Genomic DNA, 18,378 nt, shown 5'->3' on the forward strand with positions numbered 1-18,378 from the left:
TTCGTCAATGGAAACGTCATGAACTGAAGTGAGGGGGACAGAATACACAACAAAACCTGTGACAGGACTATAAAAGATGTAACATGCACATCTGGGGAATGTCAGAAGGGCTGAAATATTTTAAGTAACAATGACTGAAAATTCTTCCAAAATTAATGACAGACACCAAATCGAAATCCCAGAAAACTCAAAACACAAGAGGTTAAAAAGAAAAAACATCAAAACCTAGGTTTATTGTATTCAAATTGCAAAAGCCAAACAGAAAAAAAAAAAAAAACAAAGTAAGCTAAAGGAGCTAAAACAAAACAAAACAACACAAAATTTTGGAAAATACCTATATGAAAGGATAAAAATTATATTGGACTTCTCTTCAAAAAGAGAGTGTAGTGAATTATCTGAGTAGTGAAAAAAGAAAACAAAACCCCTACAAACCTAGAATTTGATATACAATAAAACTTTCCTTCCAAAGTTAAAGACAAATAAATGCTTTATCAGCTAAACAAAAACTGAGGAAATTTGTTGCCAATCTGTTGCCTTGCAAGAAGTATTATAAGCTCTTCAGAGAGAAATAAAAGATGTGAGAAATTCAAATTACATAAAGAAAGGAAGAGGTTCAGAAAGAAAAATAAAATCTTTTGCTTTTCTTATTCTAAATTAATCTCAGATAATTGTTCAAAAAATAACAGTAACAAAGAATTGTAACATTATGTTAATAGTTTATGAATAACTGAAAAGATTGGGAGTAATATTACAAAATGTAGGAGGGAGGAATTGATTATAATCTGCACCTGCACTGCCTGGAAAGTGGTTAACATGTGATTTGAAAGATAGAGTTCTATCAGTTGGAATCGTCTATTGCAAACTCCAGGGCAAGGACCAATAAAATGTAAAAATAAGTTAATTGATACCTTAAGTTAGGAGAGAACATGCAATCATAAAATGCTCGATTAAAACCAAAGCAAATTGTTTTTAAAATAATTTTTAAAAATTAAAAATTAATGAATTTAAAAAAAAAGAAGAAAACAAGATTTAAAATAAAGTAGCAAAGAACAGATGCAATAAACAAAAAATAGTTACAAATAGGGTTGATATCAACCCAACTATAACAACTGGCACTTTCAACAAGAAAGGTCTAGACACACCAAGAAACTGACAGACTGAATAAAAAACATGACCCATGTTGTTGAAAAGAAACCAACTTTAAATATAAAGACACAGAAAGATTAAAAGTAAAGGGATGAAATGAAGGATAAAAACCAAATGACCCTATCAACAGATGCAGAAAAAGCACTTGATAAAAATCCAGCACCCATTTAGGATAAAAACTCTCAGCAAAATGGGAACAGAGGGAACATAACTGAACATAGTAAAGGCCATAAATACAAATCCACTGCCAGCATCATACTCAATGGGCAGTAACTACAAATGTTCCCCTTAAGATCATGGGGAACAAGACAGGAATGTCTGCTTTTACCCCTATTACTCAACATAGTACTGGAAGTCTGAGCCACAGCAATCAGACAAGATGAAATAAAAGACATCCAAAATGGAAAGAAGAAAAACTGTCTTTATTCGCAGATGACATGATACTGTATATAGAGAACCCCAAGGACTCCAGCAAGGAGCTACTACAACTGGTAAATGAATTCAGCTAAAGTAGCAGGGTACAAAATTAATATCCAGAAATCAGTTGTATTTTTATGCCAATAATGAACTAACAGAAATGGAAATTAAGAAAATGATCCCATTCACTGTTGCTTCACAAAGAATAAAATACCCAGGGATAAACCTAACCAAGGTTGTAAAAGATTTGTACTTGGAAAATTATCAGATAATGAAGAAAGAAACTGAAAAAGATACAGATCAGTGGAAACACTTATCATGTTCATGGATAGGAAGAATTAACATCATTATAATGTCCATACTAACCAAAGTAATCTATAGATTCAATGCAATTCCTATCAAGATTCCAATGAAGTATTTAATAGAACTAAAACAAACATTTCAAAAATGTATATGGAATCACAGAAGGCCCAGCACTGCAACTGTGGTCCTAAGGAAGAACAAAATTGGAGGAATCATGCTACGTCATATCAAACTATACTACAAGGCTGTAACAATCAAAACAGATTGGTACTGGCAAAACAGAGGGGTACAGAGCCGAGAAATAAACCCACATCTTGACAGTCCATTAATATTTGACAGAGGAAGAAGCAATTACATACAATTGGCTAGATATAGTTTATTCAATAAATGGTTTTGGGAAAATTGGGCAAATACATGCCGAAAAATGAAACTAAACCCCCTTCTTACACCACACACAAGAACAAATTCAAAATGGATTAAAGACTTAAGTGTTACGCCAGAAACCATAAAATACCTAGAAGAATAACACAGGTAGTAAAAGGTCAGACATTGGTCATAGCGATATTTTATCAGATATATCTCCCCTGGCAAGAATAACAAAAGGAAAAATAAATGGGACTATATCAAACAAAAAACTTTCTGCACAGCACAGAAAAACATCAACAAAATAAAAAGACAACCCATAGAATGGGAGAACATATTCACCAATATATCTGATAAGGGGTTAATATCCAAAATTTATAAAGAACTTACAAAACAACCCACCCAATTAAAAAATGGGCAAAGGACCTGAAAAGGTCCTCCAAAGAGGACATACAGATGGCAAATAGATCTATGAAAAGATGCTAAACATCACTAATCATCAAAGAAATGCAATTTAAAATCACAATGAGATATCATCTCACACATGTCAGAATGGCTATCATCAATAAACCAAAAAATAACAAAAGCTGGACCGGATGTGGAGATATGGGAATCTTTTGGCACTGTTAGTGGGAATGCAGACTGGTGTAGCCACAGTGGAAAGCAGTATGGACACACCTCAAAAAATTAAAAATGGATCTGCCTTGTGACCCAGCAATTCCACTTCTGGGAATATACATGAAGAAACCCAAAACTAATTAGAAAGAACTAAGTACCCCTACATTCACTGCAGAGTTATTTATAATCTCTACATTAAAGATAATGATACATCTTAAGATAATGAGAGGGAATGCATGTTGTAAAGCATCTTGTACATTTGCTGGAAATGTAAACTAACAATGTTTTCCAAAAGTGTAAATATGGAGGATAGATATGAAATAATCCATTTAGGAATTTCAAAAAGACTGGTGAGCTAGACCTTTTTGTCCTATGGGATCGCAGTTAACTTTTAATTTACTAAATAATGCATTTAACCAGTACCTTATCTGAAACTCAAAAGCAGTTTTATGGCTGTGATTTTTTAACACACATTTTAATAAATTTCAGATGTAAAGAAAATTTCAAATTATACTAAATGTTGCCTTCTTGGTAAGCATTCATCTAATGGGAATAAAGGTCATCTATCAAATTCCTTGATTGATGTTTAATTTTAAATATTAAAATTCTTAATAGTTTCACCCTGGCAGGTGTAGCCTAGTGGATTGAGCACCAGACTATGAAACAAAGGGTCACTGGTTCGATTCTCATTCAGGGCACATGCCTGTGTTGTGGGCCAGGTCCCCAGTAGGGGGCAAGCCAGAGGCAATCACACATTGATGTTTCTCTCCCTCTCTTCCCTTCTCTCTCTAAAAATCAATAAATAAAATACTTTTTTAAATTCTGAATAGTTTCTTCGTGATACGGTACAAATGGGACCTTGTCTTATAGGATTTAAAAGTTACCCAATACCTTCTGAAATAAAATACTTTATTTCTGCAGAATGGCATCATGAACACAATGACATGATGCATTAAGAGCTCTAAAAGACCACTGGCATGTATGCGGGTGTGTGCCTGTGTGTGTCTTTCTCTCTCTTCCCCCAGCCCCTTGCCAAGACACTTTGAGTCCAGTATTTTCTCCATGAGCACCTATGCTGCACAACTAATCTTGCCATACAAGATAAAATAACTGGTTGACAACTTGGTTTATATTTGGTGGGCAATGTATTTAAGTTGGTTGTCATTTTGGTTTACTTTCCCCATTGGCCAAGTTCTCACAGTATTTCCATTTTTATATCATATAAATCTTAGCCTTATAATGGTCTATACAGTGACAAGAGCAGACCTACTGGTCTTAAAATAGTGGATAACAACCAAGCATAAAGCCGGACTACAAAGCTACATGTAAAGCCAAATTGCACACTATACTACAAAATGATAACACACCCGTTTGCAAAGCCTTCGGTGAGCAAGTTATTCTTCCCACCTATCAACACCAAAAGTTTACCAAGCTATGGCAAATACAAAAGAGGTAGCTCCTAACTCACAAGTTGTTAGAGAGCATTAATTATCCATTCTTTGACTGGAAACTGACACCTCTCAGTGAAGACATTTTAGCAAAAAAAGAAAAAGTGTGATGCCGAATAAGACAAATCAACAAGCAAAAAAAAAAAAAAATTTATACTATGAACAAGAGACTTCCAAGACTATGTATTTTCATTTTTTGTTATAAAGTCTTTAAATTTTGACATTAATTTTCAAATTTCATTCTGTCTTTTTAAACATCCCTTTTATTTTTTGTTCTTTTATGGCAAAATTGTCTTACGGCCAGTTAGTTGTGAATCAAAAACACTTGTGGCAAAAATGCTTACGGGGCCCTGGCTGGTGGTGTGGCTCCCAAACCAAAGGGTCTATGAACCCCTGAGCGTGGCCTGGGAACAAAAGGGTCATCAATTCAATTCCCAGTGAGGGCACATGCCTGGGTTGCAGGCCAGGTCCCGAGGGGTGGTGTGGGAGAGGCAACCACACACTGATGTTCCTTTCCTGTTCTCTATCTCCCTCCCTCCCCCTCTCTGAAAATAAATAAACAAATAAATCTTTAAAAAAGCTCATGGGGAAAATAACTAGAACCAGCACAGTTACCTATTACTCACAAGCTACCCATAAACATTTAAAGATATGAACATACTCCTTCTTTATGTGGAAGAAGGAACATACAACTCCTTTCAAACATTAAAAGTAGATTGCTGTTATATATTCAACTGGTTCATAAAATTAACCTAAAAATGTTTCATCAAAAGTTGCAAACTCTCCTGTGAAAATATTTCAATCAAGTTTTTAAAATATGCATATTTCAGGGTTAAAAGAAAAAAGCAGTCACTAACCAAAAAGGTTTAAGAACTTACAAAAAGCAAACAAAAAGAAAGTAACTATCTAGATAGTTAAGGTTCTGAAAGATCACAAACACATGAGAAATTATGACACAGTAAGCAGATAAACTTTACTTGATCACTGTATTGGCTTTTCTTTCTTTTTTCTTCTTTTTGCTGTATTTTATATGATGTTTAGACATCTTTAAAAGCTTTCTGGCCAGGGAAAGACTGCTCAGCCCAGGACTAGCCCTTCCTTAGAGATAGCAAAGGTCTTGGCCAGGAACATCTACCTCTTTCATACACGTACAAACCAACCAATTCCAAGTCAACAGCCCCAGCCATCTCCTTATCTACCTCACACACAGATGCGCACAACCATTTCCCTCATCCTGAATCATTCCAGGGCCAGGTACCAGACTACCAGAGATGATTCCAATAGCCTAAACACCACTGGAATGATTTAAACATGCCAATCCTAAACAACTGAGCCAGCCCTGCCTTGCACCTTTCCCTCAAAACCCCAATAAAACACTCTTCCTCTCACTCCTGACTTCTGCCACCTGTACAAAATCCGATCCTTCCCCTGTGACCGAGTGGCATGCATGACACCTCTCTGGGGCCTGTGAGTATAATAAACTTCCTTCCAAGCCTCGTTCTTATTTCCTCCTGAGGCCACAACTTTACCATACCACATCCCACACATATATTCCTATACCAGCCACTATCAATGTGCAAAAGGCAAGAACACGCATACCCAAAATATTATAGATTAAGCACTAATCACTAGATGATTATCTGAACCAACAGAATTGAGGTAAATAATTTATAACTGAAGTAACAAAATGAAAATTCTTTTTCTCAGTGTTATCGTTCAAATTTAGATCATTTTGATTTCTTTTCTGTGATACAAAATTTTGTTTCAATTCTAATTCAATCAATGCTGACAGGAAAGCAGCTACTTATGTCTCTATATACTGCACTACCTTGCCCCCATTTTGCCCATAGCAGAAGAATCACTGAAAGCAAAAATTAACATGTTCTACTTGCATCTAGAAAGTCCACAACAATATACAACAGTCAGTTGTGTAATTCTGCCATTATGTCTCAAAGAGCTATATAAATACATAGTACCTTAAATTAAGGACTGGTTATGTATACTAAAATGGCCTTCAAGAACCTATTCATCTATCTTGCCTTTAAATAATTAATATAATAAAACTCTAAGTTCAACAAAAGCATACTATTAGTTTGCGTTCTTCTAAAAACTCTTTCACTAATCTCATCTGCAGTTAATTACAGCCAACAAATAAATGTAACTTGGTTTCCTAACTTTTTAAATAGCCCCATCGTAGTATAACTAGAGGGTAAGGAGAAGAATTTATCACATTATATGTATAAAACAAACCCTACTTTTCACCTCACAGGCACTAAATTATTTATGACTTTAAAAGGTAAAATTTTTGTTTAATAAAATTCTTTACATTGCAATCTGCATTTAAAATCCTATTTTTCAACATGTCTTTATAAAATTATGAACAATGAAAAGCAGCAATTCTAAATCATGCAAATCAGTTAGTAAGCAACTGCTTCAAATTTTAATTTTATAGACTTTGCATTCATCATATCAACTGACATGTACCTATAAAACTATGGAGATTGGGGTGTGTTTTACTATTCTGCAGCAGTAACATTTTTCTTCACAAATGCTGTAACTTAAAATTTACAATGGATCTTTAAGACTTTTTCATAAGAAGTCTCCAATTTTTAACTTAAGTGGGAAAATCGTGTTTGTATTTGCATCATATAAAAATTAGAAAAAAATGTATCAAAAATTAAAACAAACTAAATGCAACACAAGAGTAAACAGACCCCACAAAAAATATGAAACAATGTGGAGGATATTTTTAATAAACAAATAAAGAAGGAAAGAAAAAGGATCTGTGAACAAATGATATAGAAGTTAGGCAAAGAAGGTCTAACACACACTCATAATTGGAGCTTCCCCACCCCCAAAAGAAACCTATATAATGAAACAGGGCAAATACTGAAAACTTTTCTGGAATAATAGAAGGCTATTATTTAATGCCATACATAAAGGTTAACAAGACATAATCAATTACTGGTACTCTAATAAAAGAAAAGAAAAATCTTCACAGCTTGTAAGCAGAACACCAAGTTTCATGTAAAGGATAAAAAATGCATAAGACTTCGACAATAATAATGTATGTCCAACTCCATGGAGCCCATAAGAAAATGTAAGCCATGGGTTTTATACCCAATGAAACCTTCAAATATAATAGGTGTAATGGTCAAAAACAAGTATGTTATAAACCAGAAGGGACTTAAATAATACTGTTCTCATGAGCTCTCCAATAAAGAATGAGCTTCAAACAATCAAAATACCCTAAGAGGAAGGAGCTTTGCAGTAAGATCTGGTGGTGATTGTTGAACATACTGAATTTAGAACTAACACCAAATGATGAAGTAACAGAGTTGTATATAGACATACAATTAACAAAATGGAGACGGGTGAGTTTACCAAAAAAGGAATGAACTATGGGTACTCTGGACTACCTAAAATCAATCTCAAATCAAATGTGTCACATTAAGTGAAAAAACATCATACTCAAAAGGTTATATTTATATGACATTCTAGCTTGAAAAGGGACAACTATAGAAACAGAAAACAAGTAAGTGGTTGCCAGGTGTTAGGGGCAGAAGGAGGACTTGATTATTAAGGGGCAACAAGAGACACTTCTGAGACGTAAGGAACCGTTCCATATCCTATGTGGCTATTACATGATTGTGTTTCATTTGTCAAAACTCACAGAACTACACACGCCACCCTCCAAATGTGAATTTTATTGCATTTAAATAATAAGTTTTTCAATGCCAGAAACACAGATATCAGGGCAGAGGGAGGGAAGGGAAGGTGAAGAGGTTACTAGCTAATTCCATTACTGCTCGCAATAGAGTAATTTAAGAGGAGATTGAAGGTGTTAGTATAAAAATAACCTTCTAAATGTAAAAACATTCTTATCTTGAAAATAGCAATGAAAATAAATCACACTATTAAAAAAATTCAAAAGTGTCAAAAATGTTTGAAGTTTCTTCCATCTTCAGTTAAGTACTTCCCTTATCTAGAAAATCACCAGTTATCTGTGATATATGTTCAGAGTTTTCTGTGGCATTTTTATTTATATTTTCAAAAGGAAGTAATAGAAAGATAAACCAAGAACTATATGATTCCATGTATAAACTATTGCAGTAACGGCCAAACTACAGAAACAGAAGACCACTCAGTGGTTGCCAGGGGCTAGAGACGAGGACCCACTGTCCACAAAGTGGTATGGAGGACTTTGGGAAGGGGGTGTGTGAGGAAACTGTTCTACACACTGATTGTGGTGGTAGTTACAGGAATGTACACATCTGCCAAAACTGAGACCGACACGCTAAAAATGATAAATGTTACTGTATGTAAAATATACCTAACTTTTAAAATGGGGCGAAAAAGAATGAGAGATCCTGGCAACAAAGAGATAAGATTGAAAAATTAGAAAGGAGTTGGAAAGCCAATCTTCATGAAGGTCCCTGCTAAGAAGCTGTAATCACAGAACTCACTCAAACTGGCTGTATCCTGTTTCCAACAACATACTGAGTTTTCAGAGACAAAAGAAAAAACCCCCAAGTCTTGCAGGGGAAGCATGCTAGGAGAGAATTTTGACTTCCCACTACTACACCTAGAAACAAAGTCCATCCCCTCCGACCCTATATCCCACAGCAAAAGATCAGGGTGCAACTGAACCCTTCCGAAATGAAGTCTCTGTTGTCTAGAAGATCTGGTGCTGCAGCCTCTACCTTATCTTACCATAAATAACCAAGTTCTAAAGCCCTCCTACAGAAACCTGCCCTGCTAGCCCTTAGACATACCAGTCTGTTCCCTTTAACCTCTTAAATATCATCCCTAACCCTGGATGAGGGAAATAGATTTGAGCTCTGCCTCCTGTCTCCTTGGCAGTTAACTACACAATAAAGCTTTTTTCTTTTCTCAAAATCTGGTGCCATGCTTCTATCTGTGTGAGGGAATGAGCTCTTGCTCGGTAACAAAGTCTTAGATTTTATTTTCAAAGCAACAGGTGTGCTAAATCATCTCAAGAAGGGTACAGTCACAACTCAGTTCTGTATCTAAAAGACCACCAACAACAGTTATAAAATAGATTAAGAAGAAATCAGGGAGCAACTGGGAGACCAATGAACCAACCACCTTAGTAATATAGGGGATAAATTACCAAGCCCTGATCAAGGCAGAAGCTGTAGGAGGGACAAAGAAAGCAAAAGCAGGAAATTTCTCAAGTTTCTAACACTACTGAAACAGGTAACAAGCTAGTATTGAGAAACAGATTTTAGACAAACTACAATTAATGCCAATGGGATATTCAAATACAAACACCTGGTTAGACATATTGGTCCAGAGGCCAGAAAAATAGCCTGAGAAACAGTTTAGATTTGAAATTCATTAGAGTATTTGCAGTCATGAAAATACAAGATCAAGATCACGCAAAGGTAGAATATGTGGAATGAAAAGCAAAAAAGAACCCTGGGAACCATCCGGCACAACACCAGCATTTTGGGGTTGAAGATATATGTGGAATATAAAAAGAAATGGCTTACTGAGTATGCAGCAGTAGAGTTAGAAATGATTACAACCATCTGCCTATTTCAATCTGGGTCTCCAACCACTTTATCCTTGACTTCTCTGATTTTATCTTTGGCTTGATCACCCTGGGAAAACTGAGGCAGTTAAATAAAGTTATGATTGAATTCCAAGTTTTCACTTTCTACTTTCCATATTGTTGACATGTGACATTACTCAGCAAATAAAGAAGAAGAAATTACTGAATACACTTATTTTGAAAATTAAACGCAGAAGAAGCAGTAAGAGGGATTAAATGATTCAGTTCAAATATAGATTAACTTACTGCAACACAAAGCCCAAGAACTTTATCTTGGTTGCTGAACAAATGACTCTGTGGATGCTTTAAAAGGACCTCTGATACCACACTGAAGTTATCAGGAAATACCATAGAAAGATACAACAGTTATTTTGTTCTTAACCAGAGATATGTTCCAATATTCCCCAAGGAGCTTCCGCACAATGCCTATCTTGCCCAAACTCTACTTCTAAAAAATACTGATTTAGGAATGTTCAGCATGAGGCCCAACTACTATATTTTCATAATCACATACATAATTCTGACGTACACATCATATAGGCACATGCCTGTGCACGCACACACGCGCGCGCGCGCACACACACACACACACACACACACACCCCTATTCCAAGTTGTAAAGCACTGATATAAAAGCTGGTTCCACTACAGGGAATTCTGACTGGAAGTTTCTAAACCACACCCTAATCAGAACTGCCTCCAAATGAGAGGGTACAAATATACATTTCCCTGATCTAAGCCTGAATTCCTAAGCCCCAACCCCTATAAAATGCCAAGAATTTTTTGGCTTTGGTCAAAGCTTTAAGATTTAACTTTTCACCAGAATTCAAAAAAATGTAAAAAAGGTGTGAAAAATGAGTCACTATCTTTTTATTATTTAATTCCAACTCCAATTTGTCCATTTTAATGACAAACCTACTAGAAAAATTTGGTTAATTTCACCAATTCAAGTGTTAGTTTCAACTACAATCTAACCAAAATCAGATCCAATCTGCTATACTGAAATATTCAGATTCCACTTTCCAATTAGAAAAATTTCCAAGACTCCTATTACATCATAAACATTATGAATTAAAACAAAAATGATTACCCAAGAATAGCAAAAACTTTTCCACCACAATTCACACTTACCCATCTCTCCCCTTACTGACAATTTTTACTTCAAAATAATAAATCCCACAGGCTGCTGGTATTGGGTGTGTGGCACGAACAGATGCTGCATCTTTTGGGGTTTTGCCATGACCTGCATACAAAACAGAAAGGAAAAATAATCAAATGAGATATTCAAATGAGAATCTAAACAAATCATTCAGGAACAAATATGATTTATAGAATAATATATACATTTCTGCTTCCATCAGTACAAATCCTTAAAGACTCGATGATCATCACAACTAATACAATATGCAAAATAGCCCAAGTCAGCCATGGAACTCTTCGTGTTATTAGTTTTAATAAAATTTCAGAATCTGAATACACTGAACCTAGCAGTCCTTTACGAAAATTAAAGCATTTTAGGCAAGACTGTTATTTTTAAGAGAAAAAAGGCTGCATGTGAAGAACATGAGAACACAATCTTAATCTTACTAATCTAAATTTGCGTATCATTTACAAAATTTCTAAACAGCAATGGCTGGTGTGGCTCAGTGGATTGAGTGCCAGCCTGTGAACCAAAGAGTCTCAGGTTTGACTCCTGTCAGGAACATGCCTGGATTGCAGGCATGTGAGAGGCAGCCACACACTGACGTTCCTTTCCCTCTCTTTCTCCCTTTCTTCCCCCCTCTCTAAAAATAAATAAGGAAAATATTTTTAAAAATAAAAAATTAATTTTTTAACACTATTTTGCCAAATGGCCTCCTTTTTAACTGAGAAGCATCTATGTCACACGTACATTTTTAAGTGAAATTTTATACAATGAGACTGAGTTGGCAAAAGAGCTTTATGACTTTAAGAATTTACAATTTTGTTCTTTTAATTCTATAAAAAGACAGATCTATAAAAATTTCCTTGGTCAATTACAGCCTGAGAAATAGCTAATCTCTAGTTGTATTTTCTCTCTTTTTTAAAGAAAGAAATATAACACCATACCATTGCTGACATCTTTAGAAAAGCCTTCAGATAGTGGCTTTTACACTTCTTAAACTAGCTAGTCCTCATTTTAACCCCAAAGGGTTTCCTTCACTCAGTCACTTCCCCTGTCCCTCGTTCAAGACACAAATTACCTTGAAAGCTAGCATGTGAACAAGAGCAAGTAAGCAAGAGAAAATATACCTATAAAATCAAAGAAGAATAAAGACAGAGGCTGAAGTAGCTGGTTAAAAAGTGCTCAAGAAGAGTGAGTGAGACAAGTTTCCACCATCCCCAAAGGTCTGGATGAGAAACAATAGTTTAAATCATCATTCAGGTGTTCTAGTTAACACACTTCACCCAATACAATCTTGTGTCATTAACCTTTCGGTCATGCAGTAACAATACATTCATAGGGAGAAGAATTCTCCTCCTCAAATTTACTATGATTGTTTACAAACAAAAGAACCTTTAAGTCACAAACTATATCTTAGCCATACAATAACCATCACAAAGCAATGAGATCATATCTTTCCTTACCATACACTTTACCAAATTGTCAATGCACACCCTATCATTAAACAGTTGAGTTTACACTTGTAATGCAAACTAGCCCACATTTACTTGGTCCAAAAGAAATTGCTGAACTCAAATCACTCCTATTACTAGGAAAACTTGTGTCCATAGTTGTCTTATGTACGTGTTACGAACAGAAGTGACCACTGGGCGGTGATAAACTAGGCTAAGAAGATAAAAATGGAAGCAGCAACATACAAACACCCATAAAACTGTTTTAACACCTTTAGGAAACAGATTTACACTGAACTAAGTCGAAAAAAAAATAACAGCACAAATGCGCAGAATGACATCAATAACTTTTTGAAAATAGATATTTAGTAAGTTATGGTTTTAGCAAAATATTTTTCAGTAAAAATGTTAAAATAATTGATTAGCCTGGGAAAGGGTCATGTAAATTAAATGCATTTAGAAATTTTACACAGCTAAAAATAAATCCAAAGAAAACTCTGATTAATTCTGGAGTCCTAAATCAACTATCTTTTATATTTGGTTTTTGTTTTTTGTTAGGAAAGTGACCGAAACTTTTAGAAATAAGGTAATCTCAAGATATATTTAAATAATAACAATAAATGGTAATAGTTAACATACATTTAACACTATGTAAAAGGCACCGTTCTAAGAGCATTACATTTATTAACTAACTTACCATTCAAAACAACTTAGGAATTAGTTATCATTTATTTCACAATTGAGGAAACTAAGCAAAAACAAACCAGCTCAAGGTCATCCTGAGGTATAAGAATTCCAAACCAGGATTTGTGCTGGGATTTAAATTCAAGAAGCCTGACCCAGTGCAGCTCTGTGCCCGCAGGAAGGATTTAGTTACAGTGGGCATTCTGGGATCACTTCACATGTACTCCCATCTCCTATCCTTGCTATTTCTTTGGGAAAAGAGAAAGAAAATATTTAGGTTACGCAATCTCTCAAAGTATTAGGTGCTTTTGTATAGATTTTTCTCTTTCAACATCTATAAAATAGGTATTACTTAACCTCATTTTTAAAGGGAAAAATTCTTATGAAGGCTATATAACTATCCAAATTAGTAGACTCATGTTAAATCCATGTATGAATTAAAATCCTCTACATTTTTCTATTATGTAAAAATAACAAAAAAACTACAGTCATAAATTTTCAAGATTTGTTTGTATTCACTATGTTCTATCTACTAAGGCATTGTAGAAAAATTCTGTAAATGTTAAAAGAATATTTCATTTTTTAATTAAATTTATATTTAAAGAACTTAGAAAAAAGTTTAGATGTAAAAGTTTTCATATACTTCTTAGGTGAGATTAGTAGTATGAGACTGAAGGGCCTATTTCTAATAATGTTCATCAGCAGGAATTTTATTACCTTAAATTCCATGGTGACCAAAATACAACCTCATACTACCAAAGTGTAAACTTCTAAAAACACAAAATCTTTAATACTGGGTGTTTTCTACATGGTTCAAGAAGAAAATACATTTACTGCCTCAAAACTCAAAGGCTAGCAAGGTTAGCTCATTCTATTCAAACAATCTGTTGACTACATTTAGCTGAAAAAGGAAAGGGTCTGAATAAAGCCACTCCACCCCCCTCCATTCTCCACCAAGCTGCCAAGTGCCTTTCTGGAAATATAAACAGCCTTGCTTGTGCCATTCCCCCTCAGAACAACATTCCTTCTCAAAAATCCTCCCATTCAGCCTAGGAAAAAGATAAACTTCCTGAAAACCTTGTTTGATCTCACCCTCTCCCTGCATTTTCCACCTCCCCTCTCTCACCGCCAGCCACCTTCACCAGGCCTGTCTCTGCCCCAAGGTGAAAAGCCCTGCCCCTTTCTCGTCAGCCTGGTTGGGCCCCACTCATCGTTCAGATCTCAGCTCCAGCCTTACTTCCTCAATTATTCCTTCTCCAACCCCTGACTTGGCCTAGCCTTTTTTATATGCCAGCATAGTGACACACATCTTTCCTATACAGCATTACCTCACTTAACACTTATTTGTGATTATTTTACTGTGTTTTTTATTTTAATTTTCAAACATTTTTGCATTTTAATTTCTACTGACATCCACCCTAACTTCAGTCATTCCTTCCTGGAGCCACACTCTGATCTCCTGAAACTATTCCACCTCAAAAATATTAAATTCTCATAAAATCTGTTCCGCTACGAAACATATTTCTTGAATACAAATTAGCTGGTGTGCACTTGGTAAATACAGGAATGATGTCAACATAATAAAGAAGTCATCTATTTTCCCCCAGTACATTAAAGAATTAAAGAAAAAAGTTTAGCAATATACAAAGGTCCTAAGTCAATGAAGACTGGGATTCCTACACATAAAGCCATCTGGGAAAATTCAAGTGCAGTACAGATCAAAAAGTGCTAAGATATTTTCTTTTTGATTATATCTGTGTGGGTTCATACATCTCATGTATATCTGTTTTATACTCTGGGTTATAATTCAATATTATTGGGTTGGCTCAAAAGTCTGTTATGTTTTTTTCTGGACAATGACTCTACTAACACTTAAGTCGTGTTTAACTTCACGCAAAACAATTTTGTTGGATTGTACTGTGGCAGCTGTCAGTGTGCATTTAAAAAAACTTAGAAAAACTGGTGATTTTTGTGCAACCATTATAATATTGAAGATGGAAGAAAATAAGCAACATTTTGGTGTATTATGCTTTATTATTTTAAGAAAGGTAAAAATGTAACTAAAACATAAAAAAAAAGATTTGTGCAGTGAATGGAGAAGGTGCTATGACTGATCGAACATGTCAAAAAACAGTTTGCAAAGTTTCTTGGTACTACTGACATCTTGGCCAAATAATTCTTTGCTGTGGGGGCTGTCTTATGGATTGTAAGATGTTTAGCAGCACCCCTGGCCTCTACCCACTAGAAGCCAATAGCAGGAGATAGCTGACATACTCAAATTACTCAAATCAACAGTTATTGGTGAAATGAAAAATGCATCTTTTACAGAAAAAGCTAAACAGACTTTTTTTGGCCAACACAATACTCTGGGGGGGGGGGGTTTGCTCACATTGTTCCCCCTCAGGCTATTGGAAATTTTTTCAGTTGGTTCCTCTACCATTCTGACATATTTCCAATTTGTTTTTTTGCTTTTGTTTGTTACTTTCTAGCACTACAAGATGCTACCATTATTTCCTGCCCCAGTCCTAGGAGCGATTTCTCCAAGTAGCCCTGGCAAATGGCATTAGAACCCAATCTCTAGATAGTGTGCTAGTTGTTATGGAGATATTACTACTTTTAGGCCCCCTCATTGACAAGGGCAAGGAAATATATGTTTGTACACTAAACCACTGTATATACACATACCTGTATTTCCCTATGTAATCATTTCTGTTGATATTAAACTAAACATGAGTCCCTAGTGGTATCTCCAACTCTAATCCATTATCACCTGGATTACTCTAATCTCCTCCCTTTGCTTATCTGTACAATTCCACTCCAATGGTAAGAAACCCAGCCTCCAGCATCTGCCATCCATTAATTTAATTGCTCAATTCCAGTATAAGTATATAGCAGTATCAGATTTGTTAACTCATATCCCCACAGAATATGAGTTTATCAACAGGAGTTCAGTGCTGATGTAGTTTCTTTTACCTTTAGTTACAGACTCGGCTGATTTCCAAAGTTACTTAGGTCAGCGCCTTGCCTTACCCTTTCTCTGAAACTGTTTCATACATTTGTAAAAGAATGTTGTCACATTCTGCATTCTACCCCGGGATTTCCCCCCCTCTCTTCTAAATGATTTTTAAATTTGCATACATTAAGGTTCACTCTTAATTCTGCAAAATTCTATGGGTTTGATAAATATAGTGTCAGGTAGCCACATTTACAGTATCACTCAGAATACTTGTAATGACCTAAAAAATCCCATACTTTTGCTAATCCCACCATTTCTCCCTCCCTTCAATTGAATCTAAAAAGCAAGCATGCCCTGGTTGGTTTAGCTCAGTGGACTGAGCATGGACTGCAAACCAAAGGGTCACCAGTTCGATTCCCAGTCAGGGCACATGCCTAGGTTCCAGGCCAGGTCCCCAATGGGGACCACAAGAGAGGCTATCACACACTGATGTTTCTCTCTCTCTTTCTCCCTCCCTTCCCCTCTCTCTAAAAATAAATAAATAAAATCTTTAAAAAAATAAAATAAAAATAAAAAACAAGCAAGAAGAAGAGACAGAATCATGGATATGCAAAGCGTTTTGACTGTTGCCAGATGGGAAGGTGTTTTGGGGGAATGGTGAAGAGGTGAGGGGATTAAGAAGTACAAATAGGTAGTCACAGAATAGCCATGGGGATGTAAAGTACAGTATAGGAAACAGAGTAGCCAAAGAACTTATACGCCTGACCCATCGACATAAACAATGGAGGGGTAATCTCCAGGGTGGTGGGTGTCCAAAGGGGAAAAATATTACAGGAGACAACTGTAATATCATAGTCAATAAAATATAATTTTAAAAAGATCCATTGTGTCTTTGTGCGGATAAACAGCTCATTTCTTTTTATCTTTGAATAATACCCTATTGTATAGGTGGTGCACTACAGTTTACCCATTCACCTATGGAAAGACATTTTGGCTGCATGTTTTTAGTGATTATGTGAAAACTTGCTATGAACATTCATGTTCAGGTGTTTGTGTGGGCATCAAGTTTTCAGTCACTGGGTAAACGGTGAGAAGCTTGACTGCTGTATCCTACGGTAAAACCAGCACAGCTTTTCTAGGAACAGCCAAACCATCCTGCAGCTCCAGCAGCAATGTCTGAGAGCAATGCTGAGCACTGCTCCACATCCTCACCGCAACTGGCACTGTCAGGTTTTCCTTGTATTTTAGCCATCCTTTCTAATAGCTAAAAGTAGGTATTTCCTTTGTTTAAAAAAAGGTGAAAAGGGCTAAATTGTGAATCAGATTTTTATTTTTGATTAAGAGCTGTCAAGCACTCACATCTCTGAGAAGGATGCCCAAACCCTGGGGCTTAAGGATGTGAAAGACCAGCTGCCTATGATAGTGGGCACAAATGCCAGTGGAAATTTAACTGGGTTTGTGTTTTAGTTAGGGCTGTTGTTTTTACAGTACTCTAGTTACAAAATTCCACAGGTTTTAAGTGGTCTGCCTCAGCCCTATTTTTCCCTTATACAAGCCCTGCTACTTTTAGAGTGCAATTCTGTGGAAAACATGAAGGCTCCCCTCCCCCCGCAGCACGCTTCTGGCATCATATAGAAAAGCCTACACCTTCCTCTAGGATGCACCGTCTTATCATCTCCCCTTTCTAAAGACTTCACTTTCATACCTACTCTTCGAAATCCCTGAACCCTTTCTTGGTTTATCTTCCTTGTTCGTCCTCCATATGGGCCTACATGAAATCACTTAAAAGACTCCCCAGTTTATCTCCCAGACAGGCATCTCAGAGATTTATGATCTGAGAGAAGTCAAGAATCTCTCAGATGCCTATCCCTCCATCACACCCAACTAGCAAAACCACAGCCTACAAATCAATACTATAATCTACCTTCCCTACTCCTGCAATAGGCAGTTGGCCTCTGCTGAATAATGTTCAACCTTGCAAAGGGCCACTGCTATGAAGTTAGCTGGACTCTCCCACTGCTACCAACAATACACTCAAAAATCTAGTTTGTTTTCCATTCCCCTCAGTGCCTAGTCCACATTTGCATCATCCAGTTCAACCTTTAAGTCCTGTACTCCAACTCAGTGAGCAAACTACCTTGCCTACTTTATCATAAAACAGGACTTAAATGGGACTCCAGCATTATACATGGTCATGTTCCACTCTTCACCCTCCCATTCAAACTGCTCTGTGTCCCTTACATTCTACACCTCTTCCACTATTACTGGAG

General features: G+C 36.0%; 1 protein-coding gene across 1 annotated transcript in view; it reads right to left on the reverse strand.

Annotated features, from left to right (window-relative positions):
* Positions 1 to 18,378, reverse strand: part of RANBP9 (RAN binding protein 9) — a 77,629-nt gene that overhangs the window by 52,165 nt on the left and 7,086 nt on the right. The window contains exon 2 of the mRNA XM_037037974.1: positions 11,005 to 11,116. Within this exon, the coding sequence (XP_036893869.1) occupies positions 11,005 to 11,116 (112 nt within the window). The remainder of the gene's footprint in view (positions 1 to 11,004; positions 11,117 to 18,378) is intronic.

The sequence above is a fragment of the Sturnira hondurensis genome, unplaced genomic scaffold, assembly GCF_014824575.4.
Source record: "Sturnira hondurensis isolate 20B ecotype Veracruz unplaced genomic scaffold, ASM1482457v3 Scaffold0023817, whole genome shotgun sequence".
Lineage (NCBI taxonomy): Eukaryota > Metazoa > Chordata > Mammalia > Chiroptera > Phyllostomidae > Sturnira > Sturnira hondurensis.